The sequence below is a fragment of the Saccostrea cucullata genome, unplaced genomic scaffold (assembly GCF_032062105.1).
Source record: "Saccostrea cucullata isolate Sc308-1 unplaced genomic scaffold, CSIRO_AGI_Scuc_v1 ctg167, whole genome shotgun sequence".
In the NCBI taxonomy this organism is placed as follows: domain Eukaryota; kingdom Metazoa; phylum Mollusca; class Bivalvia; order Ostreida; family Ostreidae; genus Saccostrea; species Saccostrea cuccullata.
In genome coordinates, this window is record NW_026939192.1 from 506915 (window position 1) to 526806 (window position 19892).

A 19892-nucleotide genomic window follows, 5' to 3' on the forward strand; every position below is an offset into this window, starting at 1 on the left:
CTTTCCTTTTGGTTTCCATCACTGATGGGCCGCTTTCACAAAAACCAAAATATAAACATTCCATGGCAATAAATGACATGAGAAAAACAAAAACAGCAAATTCATTACCGGTATCTGAATTCGTATTCTTGTAAGCCTACAGCATCCACTATTACCCCCCAGTTATATATACCAACTTTTATCAATGTACACCGAGGATACTAGACAGAAATTAGTAAGTCAATTAAAAGGAAAGTGACGATTTTCATGTCTTTTTTTATTTCAAAGAATTTCAAACACATGTACATCCCTAGACAAGAGAATTACCGGTACCATTTAAGTTTTCTTTTCAGTGTTAATGAGCACTTGAGGCATTGGAAAGAATAAGATACAACTAACTGTACCATAACAATTTATTAAATCCTTAAATAATATAATTCATACATATAATAATTATTACTGTAAATTATTTCTTAAAATTATCACAGGCCACTATCAGTCTTTTAATTTACATGTTTAATGTGAAAACAACACAAGCAGACTGTGTTAGAAATTCAAAGGACTGTTTTCTGGACGGACAATATAATAAATGGTGCTTTTTATCACATAAACACTGGATAGAAAGTCCCAATGATTTAGAAGAACTCTGATAATCTCTCGTCATTTCTTAGCTTCTGTTCCAGCTGCATGTATTTGTGGGGGGCTTGCTCCTTGTGCCTGAAGGGTAAAAATGGAATACATTACTATAATGTTTTTTAAATGTTTTATAATAATGTGCAATGTTGAGATGTTTTAGATTATTTAACAACAGGAGTTCGTTATAACAGTTAAATGTACTATAATGTTAATTATACGAGTGCTTACATGTCACAGGAGTACCCAGATCAGCATATCCATACATTTAATTTATTCAAAGCCAGCAGAGAGGAAATGATACGTACAAGTACTAAATTATCAAGTACAAAACAATACATTTTGTCTTTTGAATATGTTTCCCATTAAAAAAGAATAGTTTTCATAACATGTACAATTATGTTTCACATTCGTTTGTAGAATATCCCAACCCTGTGAGTTCATCAGAACAGCCAAAAAAAAAATTCAAGCATTCAACATTCTGACTGACAAAACAAATCCCCCTTCCTGATTATCCACACCAACAAAGCAGTGTAAAGGTGACTAACCGTGTGAGTCGTAGGTCGAGGATGTGGATCCTGAAGATGGCTTCCTTACAATAGGTCAGGTACTCCTCCTCATCCTCCTTACCCATGGATACCTGGTTCTGCTGGTACCATGCCTGCTTCTTCTCCAACTCCTGGCTCTCCTGTACAACAACAACAAACTCAGTGAAAAGGGGTTATTGGTAAAAGATGAATGTTTTCCCTAATGTGGAAATAAATACCAGCTCAATTTCAATTTTCATTCATTCACTTTGCTTTAATATGTTTCATTATATACAGAACAACCACCTTTTTGCATGACAATGAACAGAGAAATCATTGCTATAATTCTCTCTGAGCTCAAGCAATGTTTGCAGACCTTTCATCAGCAAAAATTACAAGTACGGTGTGATTATTCAGAATTGAATTCATGACACTTTTTTAACGAAACTATCATTTCAACATAAATTCCTGTTACATAAATCACCATATGGATGGTACAATACCTTTTCAAACCTGGCCTGGATGAGGTTGGCTTTGTCTATGAGCCTCTGTTTGAGATCGGCGAGACACTCCTCCTTGAGACTGAATGCCTGTTGTTTGGTCAGTTTCTCGGGGTTACCAATCTTAGCCAGGAATGGAGCCAGGTAATCAATGTCCATCTCCTGCTTCCTCATCTTCTCCTCAAGCTGCTGTCTCTCCTGGAAATCAGTTAATGTTATAAAATAAGGAAAGTACCAATATACACAAAATAAGAGGGCTTTTATATTCAGCAGGTCTATAAATTGTCCCAGATTTTCTACATTGCAAAAGAAATGCTTTTTTTAAAGAAAGTTTTGCTTTACAATGCATTATTTGTCTCCCTTAGGATGGAGACTGATTTAAGCACAGTGTTTTTTTCCTCATTGCTTTACTATTTCTCATTTGTCTCCCATATGAGGGAGACGAAGTTAAGCACTGTTTTACCTCTCATTGCTTTACTATGTATTATTTGTCTCCCTTTGGTGGGAGGTTGATTTAACCACTCACCAGTTCCCGTCGGTGTTTCTTGGCCTTCTCATTCCTCTCCGTGTCGTACACAGATATATCAAGCTCTGAGGCAGCTTCCTCCTTTGTTCTGTCATCCAAAATGCTCCTAACCTACAAAGTATGATTTCAAAAGGGAATTAAAAGGTGTATGTATTTATATGTATACCTGTATATACAACTATTTTACCATGGTATTTTTTTTTTGCTAATATTGTTCATATTAATTACAATTAAACAGATTAAACATATACAGGACATCCTAAAGAGGTTTTTTTCTCCCATAAAATGACAAAGAACAAAAATAATTGAAAACTTAAGATTTCTTTGTCTGAGAAAAGAAATATATTACACACTAGAGATTCCTTAACAAGTATTGATATCACTTAATCTGAAAAACAAGAGCATACATGCTAAGATTGTACCCAGTAGCTCGTAATTGAGTTTCACAGAATGTCAAAATTTACTTAATGTGAAAAACAAATTTTATATGGATAATAAGGCTGAAAATGATTTACAGGGGCCAATTCATGTCAACCATAAAGAAACGTTTCTACTGACACCAATTAGAAGACGGGTTCCGGTCTCTCCTCTCTACATCATTGTACAGAATGAAATAAGTATATCTATAAACCCCCAAACCTCAGAACAAATAAAAACAAGACAGAGTATCCTTACCTCATTCTGGGAATCTCTGACTTCATTTCGACATTTCTCCTCGGCTTTTAACAACTCCATTAACATCTCATACAGCTCCACTTGTTTGTTAGCAGGCTGGGTGGGATCAACCTATAATCATAAGAAATAAACTGCATCGACCATCCATTCATTTTATCATTATCTCAATTTTCTGTGTTAAATAAAGGCAAAAAAGTGGTATTAACATTGGAAATTTTTATTTCAATACACCATCTAATTTTAACTGCATCAAGAAATGGATCAAATAAACTTTTGCAAATATTTTTTTCATTACATGAGCAAGTAATTAAAAATAAACAGTTTAAATTTCATATTGCCAATTCATACATATTGTAAAAAAAATTCCAGAAACCAAGAAATCAGCACTATGTGATATGATATATGCATTGTCTCAAATTTCAAAAACTGCAGAAAATGTGAGGGTTCATGCTAAATACATCTTTCAAATTGACATGCAATCAGTATTTTAAGATCTTAATATGTATGTACATTACAGAAAATCTGTTTTTAAAACCTCTTTTTTTTGGTCTTCAATAACTGAATGTAATCTAATAAAGTCCCTTTAAAAATTAAAGTGTATTGGGCCACTTTTTTTGTTACTTTAATTAGTTCAAGAAATTACACAGCAGAAAGTGATAATTTTTATCAGCTTCAGATGTGTGCGGTTTTCTGAACAGCTGTAATAATATGAGTCTGAAGTACCTTTATTTTAAAAAGTAAAACTATATTTATGTTGGGTAACATTTACACCCCCCCCCTTACCTGGAAGGTTTGGTGCATTTCTGGGGAGAAGGTTAAAACGGCCCCTTTCTCGTCCCAGTTTGGAGGTTTGAGGAATTCTCTACTTGAGGCAGCTATCCTCACATCCTCGGTGTGGTACGTTATCTGGATCTTATCTTCAGCTACGTGGAATATTAACTCAGCTATATCTTCATTAGCAGGCTTATTTCTATTTCGGTGGAATTTCTGTATCATTTTCTTTAAAAAAAAAAGATAACAGTAATATATGCTACTGAATCTGTTCAAAGAAAGATAACTTTGAAAATAAGCAATAGCCAGTGTGATGAGGGTAACTCTACAGATTGCCTTTATTATCAAGAGACTTCAAGAATGCAGTAAAATTACATTGATTGGTCTTCCTTTATTGGCAGTTGAGGTTTCCTGTGGACCAAATTTCTTGGCCCGTTTTCCAAACTCGACATATTTATAGTACAGGAAGTCATCCCTATTGATATACTCCTCTGTCATCTCACTCTGAGTTTCCTCCCTTTTTACAAGTCCATCCACCCTGGCCTCGTGGTAAAATAACATTATTCTCTCATTCTCTGGTCCTGGTGCACTAGACTTAAATTGATGTTCTGAGAAAAAAAAAACGGACCAGCATGTGGTTGCAAGACTATTCCATTGAGAAAAAGCATAATTTTTTTTTTTAAATTATCTGTGATACACTCAACAATGGACTAATAAAAGTCACATGCAGTAATACACCATTACATGTACATGGAAGATTACATACATTTAACTTAATACTAATATGTTGATTTTGAATAGTCTTGATATATCCACTGTTACACCTCAGTATAAAATTTTTGTGTATGCATGTGGATTACCTTTTAGACATCTTGGTCTCCCAGGGTCAAAGTTTTCACATACTTGACCTGTTCTATGATTGGTCAACCTCTGGGTCAACTTGTCTGATCTGTGGGCATAATACTCGTGAACTTTAATTAACTCTGTCACTGAAAAAAAAAGATACACATACAGATGTTATTAATGAAATCTGAAGATTAACCAACAGTTATCATTCTTGAAAATTCCATAAAAAAATATGGACTTTTTATTTAGTGTTTTTTTTTTCAAATCAAGAATCATTTTTCTCATTCCTCAAATCCTAAGAGAGGGCTGTGATACTTACACTCTCTGTCCTCATACACACTGAGTCTGGAAATGAGTCCATCCTTCATCAGGTAGTGAGCAAACTTCTCCAGCTTGGCTCGCTTGTACACCTTAGTCTTCTTACCATGTGGACATCGCATCTGAAAATCTATAAGGAGGAATCCGTCACATTATGTGTACATGCATGGAAGCAAATCAATATTTAAGTTGTTAACATAGTAATTATAAAGATTCAAACTACAGATTTCCTTGTACATAAGATGACAAGCAACCATAGAGTGTTTTAATGAACAAATCAAGCAGTTCAAATAACTGTTCTCATCAATTGCAATGCATATTTTTATGAACAGCGTCATGACAAAACTAAATGTACTGTTCATGAGCAAACTCACAAAATACTTAATGCATCCAATACACTCATATCATAAAGTAATAGCTTTGTACACTTTCAGTATTTTTCATCAGAAATCAAGTCATTTTTTTTTCTGTCAATAGCCTTGAAGTTGCCCAATGGACTATATGGTTTGAGGTCAAAAAATGTCCTCAGGTCATATTACCTACAGATGAAGAAATGATGAAGAAATGATCCAGACTTGGTTGCAATGACAAGGCAGATGCATGTAGTGCTTTGCGTTTAAATGCTCTCTCTTTCTATTTTCAGATGTATTCTACATCTGATTATGATGATATATACCAGTATATTATAGCAGAATATAATGATAAGACAAATACTAGTATAACAAACCTCTATGTGAGAGTTTAAGGGCATCAACCCAAGATGGTGGCATGTCCAAATATTTCTCAACTTCATGTTCCTCATCATCCTAAAAAAAAGATAAGAAAGTTAAACAAGAGGCCCATGGGCCTTATAGGTCACCTGAGCATTATGCAACAACTTTCCAGCGATTTAATTCGATTAATGTTTTAAGCAAGATGCTATGGCATTTACAATTTTGAAAGAGGCACCATTTGATCATCATAACAATACACTTAGCAGTTGCTTAGTTTGTTTACTTAATACCCATAGGCAGGGTGGGGGAACAAAAAATGCATTTCAAGTAATCAGTAATATTCAGCAATAATCAGTAATGCCCCTATCACACATGAACCCCTGACCCTTAGGCCTAGATCCACACATTGCACAATTTTTTGAAAAGGCACCCTTGCTTTTCAAAAATATTTGATTAATACCAAGGAGCAGATCTCAAACAATTCATCCAGTTTCAGTATTTAAGTACACCCCCTCCTATGGTACCCCTGACCCTGGGGCCTTGAAATTCACAATTCTGGAAGATTAGGGTCCTTGCTCATCATAACTACATAGGTAGTTCATCTGCTTAATACCCAAGAGCAGAGAAGAAAATTTTCAAAGATTTAAAGTATTTTCACTATATAATCAATAGAGCCCCACCCTATAACTAGAACCCCTGACCCTAGGGCCATAAAATCAAAATTTTGGAAGAGTTATTCTTGCTCATCATAACTATGTACTTAGTTTATTTAATTCCTAGGAGCAGAAAAGAATTTTTTTCAAAGAATTCATGTATTTCCATTATATAATCAATAGAGCCCCACCCTAACACTAGAACCCCTGACCCTGGGGCCATAAATTTCACATTTTTGGTAGAGGCACTCTTGCACATCATAACTATGCACTTAGTTAGTTTATTTAACACTCAGGAGCAGAGAAGAAGATTTTCAAAGAATTCATGAATTTTCACTATATAATCTATAGAGCCCCGCCCTAACACTAGAACCCTGACCCTGGGGCCATAAAATTCACAATTTTGGTAGAGGCACTCTTGCTCATCATAACTATGCACTTAGTTAGTTTATTTAATACCCAGGAGCAGAGAAGAAGATTTTCAAAGAAATAATGCATTTTCACTATATATTAATTTAGCCCCACCCTAGCATATTAAAAAATGTCCTAGAACCCCAGACCCTGGAGTCATAAATTTCACAATTTTGGTAGAGGCACTCTTGCTCATCATAACTATGCACTTAGTTAGTTTATTTAATACTCAGGAGCAGAGAAGAAGATTTTCAGAGAAATAATGCATTTTCACTATATACTAATTTAGCCCCACCCTAGCACTAGAACCCCTGACCCCGGGGTCATAAATTTCACAATTTTGGTAGAGGCACTCTTGCTCATCATAACTATGCACTTAGTTAGTTTATTTAATACCCAGGAGCAGAGAAGAAGATTTTCAAAGAATTCATGAATTTTCACTATATAATCTATAGAGCCCCGCCCTAACACTAGAACCCCTGACCCTGGGGCCATAAAATTCACAATTTTGGTAGAGGCACTCTTGCTCATCATAACTATGCACTTAGTTAGTTTATTTAATACCTAGGAGCAGAGAAGAAGATTTTCAAAGAAATAATGCATTTTCACTATATACTTATTTAGCCCCACCCTAGCACTAGAACCCCTGACCCCGGGGTCATAAATTTCACAATTTTGGTAGAGGCACTCTTGCTCATCATAACTATGCACTTAGTTAGTTTATTTAATACCCAGGAGCAGAGAAGAAGATTTTCAAAGAATTCATGAATTTTCACTATATAATCTATAGATATATGACCCTGGGGCCATAAAATTCACAATTTTGGTAGAGGCACTCTTGCTCATCATAACTATGCACTTAGTTAGTTTATTTAATACCTAGGAGCAGAGAAGAAGATTTTCAAAGAAATAATGCATTTTCACTATATACTTATTTAGCCCCACCCTAGCACTAGAACCCCTGACCCCGGGGTCATAAATTTCACAATTTTGGTAGAGGCACTCTTGCTCATCATAACTATGCACTTAGTTAGTTTATTTAATACCCAGGAGCAGAGAAGAAGATTTTCAAAGAATTCATGAATTTTCACTATATAATCTATAGAGCCCTGCCCTAACACTAGAACCCCTGACCCTGGGGCCATAAAATTCACAATTTTGGTAGAGGCACTCTTGCTCATCATAACTATGCACTTAGTTGGTTTATTTAATACTCAGGAGCAGAGAAGAAGATTTTCAAAGAAATAATGCATTTTCACTATATACTTATTTAGCCCCACCCTAGCACTAGAACCCCTGACCCAGGGGCCATAAATTTCACAATTTTGGTAGAGGACTCAATGCTGGTTACAATCATGCAAACAGTTTAACTGCTTGATGTCCAGGAGTAAAGAAGAAGATTTTTAAAGATTGCATTAATTTTAGTGGTTTTTGGCAGCAGGGATCATGAATTTCACAATTTTTGTTCCCCTTCACCCATAAATGCTTTGTGCCAAATTTGGTTGAAATTGGTTCAGTGGTTGCAGAGAAGAAGCTGAAAATGTTCAAATGTTAACGCACGACGCACAACGCACAACGCACGACGCACGACGCACGACGACGGACGAAAACAGATAGCAATAGGTCACCTGAGTTTACTCAGGTGACCTAAAAAGTTAACATTTATACAAACATACACCCTAATTATACGAAAAAGCATTTAGAATTTCTTTTTCTATTATACTTGGTATTTTGTGTGCGTACAAGTTTATACATAATGATCAATTTTAAAAGATGTAAAACTTTAAAAACTGATGAAGTTTGGGTAAAACATCATTCAGATTCTTTACAAAGAGATATTCATATCACGTACAAAATACTGTACAACATGTATCACTTCAAACAATTCCTGCCCCTGTATTCAAATGTCAAATCTAGTTAGGAAGCAAACTCACTTATTAACTAAATACATGTATTAATTAATATATTAAACATTTTAAAGTCTGAAGAACTAAGCAATTCTACAGCTGATTCAATCGACAGCTTGACTTACTAAAGACTTCTTTCTCTATATAAACAGTAAGAATATAAGTTTATAAAATGGAACAAAATTTTATTTTCTATATAATATTTATCAAAAGAATGTTTGTTGTATTAGTTCCTGGCTGTAAACACACTTTTCCGTTTCATATAATGATAACATGATTTTGATATATCATATATGTACATGTTCATTAATGTATAGATATATGTGCTCTGGTTTTTAATAAATCAATTAAATATGGATGTTTTATACATGCTTTTTTTGAGAAGAGAAAAGGATTTATGATGATGATCTTAAAGACACTTTTTAAAATTAATATGTTTACTTCACAGGTAAGCATATGCACTAGTTAGTATTCTTTTATATAAAATAATATTACATTATCAGAGTTTTAACAGCTGGAGTGTAAAATTTAGCAAACTCTTTCCCTAGAAAATGGAAATCTGTCTTCAAACCTGTATATATAATTAGTTTACACAAGTATATATATAATATTATGAGAGATAGAGTATATCGTAATCTTATAAATTCATGCATGCATATTAATGAAACCTGGCGCATATACCCTGGCATAATGACGAATGTTTTAAAGTATACTTATTTCAATCAGAACTGCAAATCAGTGTTTCTGACAAGAAACAATTCATTTTGAGATATACTGAGTGAATTGCATCTGCACTTCATCTAAAGAGATGGGAATGTTTAGTGAAATTAATTACTATGAATAAGTACATACGTCGTACAGAATTCTTTTTGTATAAGCATTATGCCAAAGTGTTTTCCTGATTGCATTTAAATTCTGATTACAAAGTTAGCATGAAGCGCATGCAGGTTTATATGCGTAAAGGATGACCATAGACATGCGTGTATTTTCCCGTGTTCTTCCGCTGGTGGCTGTTTTCTGTAAAGTCAAACTGCAGAGTTAGCCGTGACTCAGAGGCCATAATCATCTCTTTGTAACCTGATTTATTCCACTTTTTATTTCAACTGTTTGGGTATTTTTAAACCCCCCACCCAACCCCCATCCCCTCCTTCACCCTACAATTATATAGAACATCCAAATCAATTTAAAATGTAACAATTCTAATCATAAGTTTTGAAAGGATGGATGCCCTAAAAAAAATAAACAAACAAACAAAAATCTGTTTCCAATTCAAGAGCAAGTCTCCAAAATTTATTGATTTATGAAAATGTTTAACCTTCAAATGAAAAGAAAAAAGACTCAAAAAGAAGAAAAAAGAGGGCAAATGAAGATTGAAAGCAAAGATAGGCATAAAGCTTAATTACAAATGTGATTTGGCTATCATACACATGGATTTTAATTGTCCAATGGCTTTGGTATGCAGGAATTAAGAGTCTGATTACTATGCAAAACATAGTACGACAATAATACAAGAGAACTCACTTTTCCATGCTCTATATGCTACATAAATTAATATTAGATAAATAAAAAAAATGCATTATTAAAACAGTATCTATTTTACTTAGAATTTCCAGAAACTTAAGTATGGTATTTTATTTTCACATGCAGTGAACTCCTTTTTAGCAGCTAGTATTTGTGTTTCATGCAAGTTTAATATTACATGTTTTGCATAAAAGTAATAATTATTAATAATCTCAAGAAATATACCAGTACCTAATATTTTGAGCATGCATTTATTGCATCATTTTTTTTAATCAAATTGTAGACCTTGGTTTGTTTATTTGACCCTATACTCACAGTACATATGGATGAAGATGTATATTTTCTCTGATGCATAGAATCATTTGTGTAATTTAACCAAATTAAAGTACAAATAAAAGAAAGTTTCTGACAACAACAAACATGCAAACTTATAATTAGTATAAAGGTTTTTTTTCTATCAAGATCATAATGGACTGAGGAAAAAAATCTACTCTTTTAAGGGACTCTGACCCTCAGCCAGGGAGGGCAACTCTTTAATTTATAATTTAATTCAAAAAGTCTTTAAATGAAGCTTGAAAATTAAATATTTTTATGAAACAATTTTCATTATATGCCTCTCAATGTGCTTCAAGGTTCTTTGCAAAGCTCCGTAAATCACTTTTAATTTCATATCATGTTAATAAACATTGGTATCTAAAAATGCTTTTACGGGATAAAAATTTCTACTTTTAATTAGACCTTTCTGAGAAGTTCAAAGAACCTTGAAGCACATTGAGAGGCATGTAATGAAAATTGTTGCATGAAAAGATTTAATTTTCAAGCTTCATTTAAAGACTTTTTGAATTAAATTATAAATTAAAGAGTTGTCCTTCCTGGCTGAGGGTCGGAGTCCCTTAAGATAAATGATGACAATAGAGATAGCTAAAATCTTTATAACTACAAAAAAAGAACTAAACTTTTCTACTTTTGCCTAAAGCATCTAAAGCCTATTTAAAATCTACCTTTAGGAAAATTATATATGAAATATTTTATTACCCACAATTCAGTGGGGTGACCTACCTCCTCATCGTCCATGTCATTAAGATCATCCTCAGCATCTGGGACTTTTAGGAGGGGCTTGTCATTGTTAGGGAACATGTACTCCCAAACAGTGGGGTCACCAAGGTCAAAACTTAATCCCTGTAAAGAATTCACAAATGAGATTTATCTTTTGCTTACTCCTTTTGTTCTTAAACTGGAAGAAATTGAATTTGTATTAATTATGCACAAAAAGTACATGACCTTCATTTAAGCTCAAGTTTTAATGACCTGAAATGTATTCTTTAAAAATACTGGTAATAACAATAAAATCTTCATATATTAAAATAAAAATAGGTCACTGTACAAATGCATTACTAATTTACTAAAAAGCAAACTACAAATGTATAAACAAATAAGAAAATATTTAAAGTCTTCGAAAAATATTTAAAAGTGTTATAGATATTCTGGTAAGAAGGAGAAATCAACAACAAATTGATTACTACCTGCAATATACAATTTTTTAAGGGTATGAACAAGTTTTGATACACCTAACTGAATTGTAGTAGTCTGTGCTGAACTGACCTTGACCCCCTCAGAACAGTCCTGCATGTTGACCCAGTAATTGACGTTGTTCCAGACAGATTCAATACCCAGGTAGTTAGAGCTGTCCATCGGATGGGACAGGCCAGTGAAGGGCTCAATGAAAAAGTTTTCTGGTACCTCCCTTTTACCAGACAGAACCAACACCCAAGCATGGACACGGAGGCCGAAATAAGGGTCTGGTGGGGGCTTTTCCATCTCCTGTTGAATCAAAATACAAAAATTAACATGACCTAGTCTTTTCTATTCAGAATAACATATCTCTACCTCAAAGGTTGTCCTGCAACATGTTTATGAAAATGCTATTGTATTTCTGAATTATGTTTTTACTTCTTCAAATGATTAGTTTTCAGCACTGTTTATTAACAACTTTGCTTACTTAAAATATGCAATATCAATGTTGTTATATCACATGATGCATTTCTTCATGAGAAATCAGCATTCGATAGAGTGCAAGGATTTTGAACACAAGATAAACATGATTTAACAAAAGTCTCTAAAGGAGCTAAATTCTCAGTTATATCCTTATAATAGTTACTGAGTATAACTTACGGCTATTCGTTCCTCCTCTTCTTTTCGAAGCTTTTCCTTTTCCGCCTGTTTCTCGGCTTCTCTCTTTGCCTCTTGTTTCAGTTCAAACTTACTACGGAGGTCACGAGGAGGCTTCACGTTATATTTCTTCATTTCCTTCTTTTTGGCTTCCTCTTTTACCTACAAAAACAACAGAAATCGTTATATTGCAACTCACAATGGAACAATGCCTGCAGCATTGACTCGATATAAAAAAATATCTTCTATGTTTGTCTTACTCAAACTTCATACCGAAATAAAAAAAGGAGTTGGGTTTAGATATGGTTTTTATCTTAACTAAAATTGACTCAGTGCATCATGATACATTTATTGACCTACTGATTACATCAGAAAAAGCTAATTTACTCTTCTGTCACATCACCAATAAACAAATTCATCTAGACCACTCAGTAACTCTGGTACATGTATCATAGATATAATCAGATGAAATAAAATCATTTAAAAATTGAATTGATATGCTTTTTCTTGTTTTCCATTACACATAACATTTACCTCCTCTTTCTTTTTCAGGAGAGGACATATATCTCTGGACTCATCAGCTAGACACGTCTCCTTAGTGGCGTATCCACTAATGACGTAGGCATCATAACCAGCTCCGATCAGAAGAGAACACAGCAGGGTGCTGTACTCAAAGCAGTTACCCTTCTGTCGTTTTAACACCGTAGCTGGAGAAATTAACCTTTTTGGCTAAAAATATCATAAAACATTTACTGCCACATAAAATATCTCAAACACAATACTGAGTAAACCTCTGAAATATATGCTGCTACATGTACACATGCAGTCACTCCAGATGCTTTGGTATATAATCATTGATTAAAAACAAAAATTAAAAATGTTTTGGACTTATCAAAAAAAGTACAAAGCAAATATGACTTTAAAATTAACTAATTCATTTTTAATATAGAGATCATGTCTTTTTAATCCTTATTAAGTAATAATACAAAATTTTTTTTGGCTTACTCAAATGGAGAAAATACATGCAAATGATGTTTTCAACTACTCAATCTTGACAAATAATATCAGTTTAGAATACTTGAATCTATTTCAAATATTGAAAAACATAGAAGATTTATTTTATTTTATTCCAAATACTGGGTCAGTCTAACTAAGTAAAAGGGTGCAGTATAGAGAGGGTCTTTAAATGACGAAAGAAGGGAAATTTTTACCCATATACATGTGTATTCATTTTTGCCTTCTTTGTCTTTGACATCAATTCAAATGCAACAGAGATGGAGGTATCTCTCTTAGAATACAACAGTGTAAGGGTGGAGGGTAAAAATAACCCTTTACCCAGTACTCACCAGTTCATACTCAGGTTTCAGGGGCTCAATATTCAAATAATCTGCTACAAACTCAGCAGCTCCATCCCAGTTATACAATTCTTTGAATTCTAGTTGTGTTGGTCGAATCGTTGTACAAACAAATTTCTGTTAAAAAAATAAATATTTCATGTTTATGCCAAAATAAAAAAATTCCTAGATTCTCATCTGAATTTTTTGAAAAATCGAGGTGGGCGGGCGGCTTTTATCTTATATTTTTTTCCATTTTGCAGAATTTTTATTCACCTGTTCATTCGGTGCAGATTTATCTATAATACCCGAATAAAAGTCATGGTAGAGGTCTGTTTCTCTCTTAATACACATCATGACCAATCTTTCAGAACCAATTACCCTAGTTTAACATACAATTATAGCAATTACCATCTTTTCAGCTGTCAAAATCATGCCGACATTCATGAGATATAAACAAAAGTTGAATGGTGGTTCAGAATTCCGATCCCGATCAGAATTAAGACGAAGAAAAACAGAAATTAAATAAAACAAGGCGGGAGTAAAAAATCAGGGCAGGCGGGGATGAGAATCTAGGAATATATTTATTATGACCTTATTGATAAAAATAAATTTCAAAAAATCCCCTTACAATAGAAACTGACAACAATTGATGATCAAATAATTCACTTCTAGTAAGAAAGATATTGCTGTATATCTTTCTCTTAAAAAGAAGATGTTACCTATTTAATATTGTATACACGTAGCTTTCTAAGCTTATCAGCTCAAACTGCCTTACCTCGACTCCACATTCATTTACAGGGTTCAGGAATAGTGGCTTTCTGTCTCTGTACAGCTGGACCATTTGTCTTCTGAAGTTTTCAGCATACTGAAGCACTAGATTTTCCTTTGGTAAATTGTCCTTATATGAAGGTGAAAACTCGGCCTGGTCAAATTCTTCCATTGGTGATCTTTAAAAAATATAAAAATATTTCAAAAATATGGTAATATAATGTGTAATCAAGCAATAGATTAGAATTTATTTCTTATAGAAATGGGAACAGCTCATTGTGTTCTATTATCAACAGCCAAAAACTGACGGCAATAGAATGTAATGAGCTGACCCATGAAATTCATGAACATTGGTCCCTGATGAACATTGCTGATTCTACAGTAAGGTTATGAACAAGTTTTGGGGAGAAAGATAATGCTGCAAAAATATTAAGCTAAAATCTTGATATTATGCAGTGTTACTGAAATTTGAAGGAATCTTAATTATATAGTTCAGTGTATAAATTGATCTTGTGACAGGTAATGGATTGCAAATAGAATGATAAAAATGTCCCACAAAAGAATGAAAAAGGCTCTTTAGTCAAAACTATAGATGTGTTATAAAACAAGTAAAACTGTAGTAAGAAGTTATGTTAATTAGTATTAATTAGAAGATTTGATCTACATGCACAGAACTCTAGCTATTTCTTATTAAGGTTGTACAACAGTATTCTTGAAAGATGAAATTTCGATGTAGTTTCAAGAGGTGCCTTGTTCAAAACTTAAATAGTTAATACACATGTGTGGTTTTTTATGACTTTAAAACAGAATACATTATTCAATTATCTATAACTTACGGTTCATAAGAGGGTGGATGCACTATTATCTTTGCTAACTCAGCTTTAAGCGCCTCTGCATCCTCGGTGAGATCTTCTCCCTCTTCTTTTTCGGTTTCATCTTCCTCTTTAATGACATCTTCGCTGTCATTTTGGACAACATCACCCTCATTCAGGTCTGTGGATTCCATGTTTTCGTTCTTGTCCTAGCACGACTGTTTCAAATAGCTGCGCCGACTTAGCAACGAAATAAACCATATTTTTAAAGGTATTGTTTTGATATAGAATTACTTAAATTTTGCTTTAATGGACATAGTTTATATTTCATTTTATAACTGGATGTAATATTTGATAATATATCTTTAATGTAATATATATTTCATTTATGTATTCATCCGCATAAAATAGACAACTCGAACATGATTTTTCGAAAATAACTCGTTCATAGAAAATTCTTTTTTTTTTTTAATCTTCTAGACATTTAGATATATCAAGACGACGACGTATAACTATTGTCTGTTAACATAGTTATTTCCATTCTTATGTCGATAAGATATATCCCAGTGATTTTTAGAAGAAAATAATACCACAGAGTCTGACACATCTATTGGCCTACTTGTTATAAATTATTTTGCAAATAAACTCCGAAACGATTGCACAAGAGTTCTTACTTAAGCCTGTAGGAATACACTAGGTATAAGCTGATGCCCGTAAACTATATTCAGATTTCACTCGCTTAGTAACTATCGTGATTTTAATTAGAAGTATACTTTCATTTTCGTTAACCAGCTTCGAAATAGCATACAAGAGAAGTAAAGTGGTGGTTCCGGTTTGCGGATCTAAGTTACTGGCATTTGAAAATAGAAATGACAACAAGCAAGCACTTATTTATTTCATAACACGTCATTTATTAACTATTCAATTCAAACTTAATTTAAGTGATATAGAAGAAATTAGCTCTGGTTATTGATTAAAAAACAAAATGTGCAAATCCTTTCCGTTTATGTTCAATCTCACTCTTTGCTGACAATCGGCAATTCTCGGCTGACTCCGATTCGCTCCATTTGTTATGTGCGAGGTCCGAGCCCAGGCGCGGATCCAGAAATTTTTTCCAGGGGGGGGAGGTCCACCCCAGTCAAAAAAAAATCCAATCCCAGAAATTTCTTGACAAGCAAAAAAAAAAAAAAAAAACCTGAACTCGCCCAAATGTCAAAAACCTATTTCATGTGGGGGGGGTGTTAGTCTATGACTTCTATTGCCTCAAATCTTTCAGTTTTCATATCCATTTCACACATTACCCCCCCCCGACCCCCCCTCTAGATCCGAGTGTGATATATATTTGGAGATAACGAACAGTATTCGAGCTCAAAAGTCCACCAGATGATTAAGCAATACAAAACTGGAGCAAAGCAAATACGGACCTCGATAACATCAGAGGTAGGATCAGGTGCTATGGAGAAGTGAACATCCCCGTCGGGAAATAGCTCTTCAGAGCTTATGTTTTTGTTGATGTACAAGACTTTAAATAAATATTATCTTTTCTTATCCCCTGCTGACTGATCACACCCGCGGCGCCGTGTGCTCCTTGTCATGATCGGGGGGAAACCCGGAAAAATCCGTGGACAACTCAGTGTATAGATAATGGTCTCACAATTAGCATTAAAAAAGGCAGTCAGCGTTTGACCTAATGATAAATTTTATTTGCTGACAAAGTCATTGTATATCGACCATAGAACTTACGAAATAATGACTTGTTTTTTCAACTTGTTTGTCAATAATATACCTCGTTTTCGAAATTGTACATACGGAGAGAATAAATCTATTCGCCATTTGATAGGTGTACGCTTATTAATTAGCGCCAAGAATGCCACGCCTTACTGAGAGCCCAAGGTTAACCGAGAACTGTACTAAGTTCGATGGTCGATGCAATGACTTTTATCAGCAAATACAATTTATCATTAAGTCAAATGCTGACTGACGTTTTTCATTATTATTATCAATTGTGAGGCCATTATTTACACACTGAATAAAATTATTGTCGAGGGATTTTCCCGTTATTTTACCGATGATGACAAATTAAGGAACACACGCAGCGGATGTGACCGATCGGCAGGGGATGCTCATTCCTCCATGGCACCTGATACCACCCCGGTCTGTGTTTGGACTGTTTGCTTTGCTCCAGTTTTGTAGTATTTAATAATGGACTTTTGAGCTTGAATGTTGATCGTTATATCCATATTGTATCATGGTTGCGGTGTTTTCCTTTGAAGTTCACTGTGCCTGTTGAGGAGGCGGAGCCATGGGCATGCGGTATCATGTATATTTCGGAAGTTATTGCATGTACCGCGCATAGCATGAACGCCATAGTAAAAAAAATGTTTCAAATATTGTTTTATTCATTTTTCATGCAAACTGACTCTAAAATTCAATCTGCTTATTTGTACAGTTCATTGATCGTGATCAGACAGAAAAAAAAATACATAACAGCATTTACACTAGATTGCAGCAAATCAAAAATTAAATCCAACAGCTACAGCATATTACTTTGAATTGAATGAACTCTGCAGTTCTTTAGCCATAAATTGATTTTATATATATTTATAAAAAAAAATTAAATTGAAAATTAAATTGTATTAAATTTATATATTGGTATTTGATCCACGGACCAAAAAAACCGATTTAAATTTGAAAAAGTAATCTTCAATTTCATTTCTCTTGAATATTAAAGGTATCATTTTAATATTAAAGTGCATTATCCTCCAGTGCAGTACTTTGTTAAAAGGAAGCCCATCATAAGCTGTAGAAATGTAGCGTTTCGGTTTTATATATTAGTCTTTGACCATAACGCTACAGATCCAATAGTGCAAAAAATGTGCATTTACGGCGCAAGATTTTTTGCGAACTGTTTGGGAGAATTTCTCCACTTTCCAACTTTGATAAATCATTTACCTTTCACCCCCTAATTCCAGACACATTCTTAAACCAATTTGTATATTTTATCCTTCTCTCAACCCTTTATAGACGCATCTACAGGCGATAAACTGGCTTGATTTGAATTGTCTAAGGGATTGCAGAAAATTCAAGTGAGTTAATCCCCTGTAGAGACGACTATAAAGGGTTGGGAGGTTTATAAATTATGCAGATTTATATTTAAAATGTGTTTAGAATTATGGAGGGAAATGTAGATCATTTACCAATGTTGGAAAGTGGAGAAATTCTCCGAAACATTGCGCAAAAAAGCTTGCGCCGTAAATTGCACATTTTTTTTTTTGCACTATGGGATTTGTAGCGTTATGGTCAAGTTACGCTTAAAAGTTATATAAAACGCGAAGCAGTTTATATTGGTTTAAATGAGCTCCATTCCTTTTAATCTAATTTCAATTTAAACATTTTTAAAAATTTCCCTTCAAAAATGGCTTCAAATTGAGACAACTTATGTTATTTTAAAAGAATATTTTATCCAATCAAATGACGTGTTATAACTAAAAATAATTTAAGACGTTTTTGACAAAAAGGAACGCAAAACTCATTGTGATCATATCCATGTAACAACTTATGAAAATTCCAAATTTAATATGACCATAGTAAACAAAAATGATCCTTGTATTATTTTTATCTTCAAAATCAAATGACGTGTTATAAAAAGCAACACAACTTTATCAAAATAATTAAATTTGGTTGTAACGCTTCATTTGATGGAAAATCCGCTTCGCGGATTATAATCTAAATTGTAAATAACCTTCATTTGGAAAAAAGTTGCCTACGTCACAATTATATAACGTCAAAACACATCAATCCACTTGACGCTGAGTTACACAGTAACCTGGGCGGGAGCAGTTCACGCTTTGTAAACTGTCCGATTCATGTTATACAGTATAATACTTTGCTAAATTCAATTCATTCCAAAATTAAACTACATGTATTTAAAGAATGTTTTTGATTTTAGCCAACAATATACGGTATATGGTTTGAGGAAATGCACGCTATATAATCCTTTTTGATGCAGTGGTTCTTGATATTTTTGCTTTATCATTTCAATAATAATTTGATTCTATCCCTTTTGCGCCCCCTATAACTATTCCGGGTAGCATGATTTGAACAATCTTCAATCGGGAAGCTTGAAATCACGTACATTAGGCCTAATGATTTTGATTTAAAAAAAAAAAATCTTTTCTTGTTCATGCAGTGGTTCTTGTTAATGAGACGAAGATTTCTAATAGATTTTTCGTAAATCATTTTAATGTAATAGGCCTATTTACCCCTTTTCCGTCCTCAAAATTCAGGGTTCCACAAAACCCTGACATGGTATTGGGATTTTTTGGGAGAGACGGCCTATATACTTGTCAGTATCAGACAATTATTCGGTTCATTTTTAAGAAATCTGCAAGGGTATAGGGCTATTGTTACATGCATATTGCAGATAAACTAAATTAAGTAATGCTATATTGATGTTATAAAAATGTAAACTTGTAATTATGTTCGTAGTTGGATTCAGAAGAATTTTGTGCAATATGTTTCATTAACGTTACCACCCCCCCCCCCCCCCTTTACCAAACGCGCATACTATCGGGTTTTTTTTTTTTTTAAATATGTATTTTACAACACAAAAACTTGTTGCTTGCAACGGGAATCCTGGAATATAATTTCTTAATACAAGATTGATATGAAACTTCTAAACAGTTATAATGATTTTACAATATTTATAGAAGTCCTATTGGCCTGAAATAATATGTATAAGAGACATGTAATAATGTGTGCGGTGACTGTATGTGTTATTTCACACATATCAAATATACTAAGTTAATTGATTTCATCAAATTCAT

At 33.6% G+C, this 19892-nt stretch overlaps 1 protein-coding gene across 6 annotated transcripts; it reads right to left on the reverse strand.

Moving 5' to 3' along the window:
* Positions 1 to 374: 374 nt before the first annotated feature.
* LOC134252538 (dynein regulatory complex subunit 7-like) lies at positions 375 to 15304 on the reverse strand. 6 transcript variants are annotated; one of them, XM_062735039.1, is made up of 19 exons: positions 15091 to 15304; positions 14262 to 14433; positions 13496 to 13621; positions 12684 to 12878; positions 12153 to 12311; positions 11583 to 11801; positions 11040 to 11159; positions 9981 to 9998; positions 9429 to 9476; positions 5503 to 5581; positions 4777 to 4905; positions 4472 to 4600; positions 3987 to 4219; positions 3624 to 3839; positions 2841 to 2951; positions 2166 to 2276; positions 1643 to 1837; positions 1161 to 1300; positions 375 to 696 (listed from the first exon to the last, which is right to left on the reverse strand). In XM_062735039.1, exons 1-19 carry the CDS (start codon positions 15258 to 15260, stop codon positions 615 to 617), a joined length of 2652 nt encoding a protein of 883 aa, XP_062591023.1. In that variant the 5' UTR covers positions 15261 to 15304; the 3' UTR covers positions 375 to 614. The 6 variants fall into 6 exon arrangements, with proteins under 6 accessions (XP_062591023.1, XP_062591027.1, XP_062591024.1 ...); XM_062735043.1 differs by lacking the exons at positions 9429 to 9476; positions 9981 to 9998 and adding an exon at positions 8585 to 8599; XM_062735040.1 differs by lacking the exon at positions 9981 to 9998.
* Positions 15305 to 19892: the final 4588 nt, after the last annotated feature.

What these genes read in the sequence shown, in the direction of transcription:
- LOC134252538 (XM_062735039.1), bottom strand. Translation starts at nt 15,260, where the DNA reads ATGGAATCCACAGACCTGAATGAGGGTGATGTTGTCCAAAATGACAGC. An exon ending in ACTGTTCTGAGGGGGTCAAG is followed by an intron (nt 11,160 to 11,582) that starts GTCAGTTCAGCA and finishes AATTCTTTACAG; the next exon opens with GGATTAAGTTTTGACCTTGG. An exon ending in CCTTAAACTCTCACATAGAG is followed by an intron (nt 4,906 to 5,502) that starts GTTTGTTATACT and finishes TCCTCCTTATAG; the next exon opens with ATTTTCAGATGCGATGTCCA.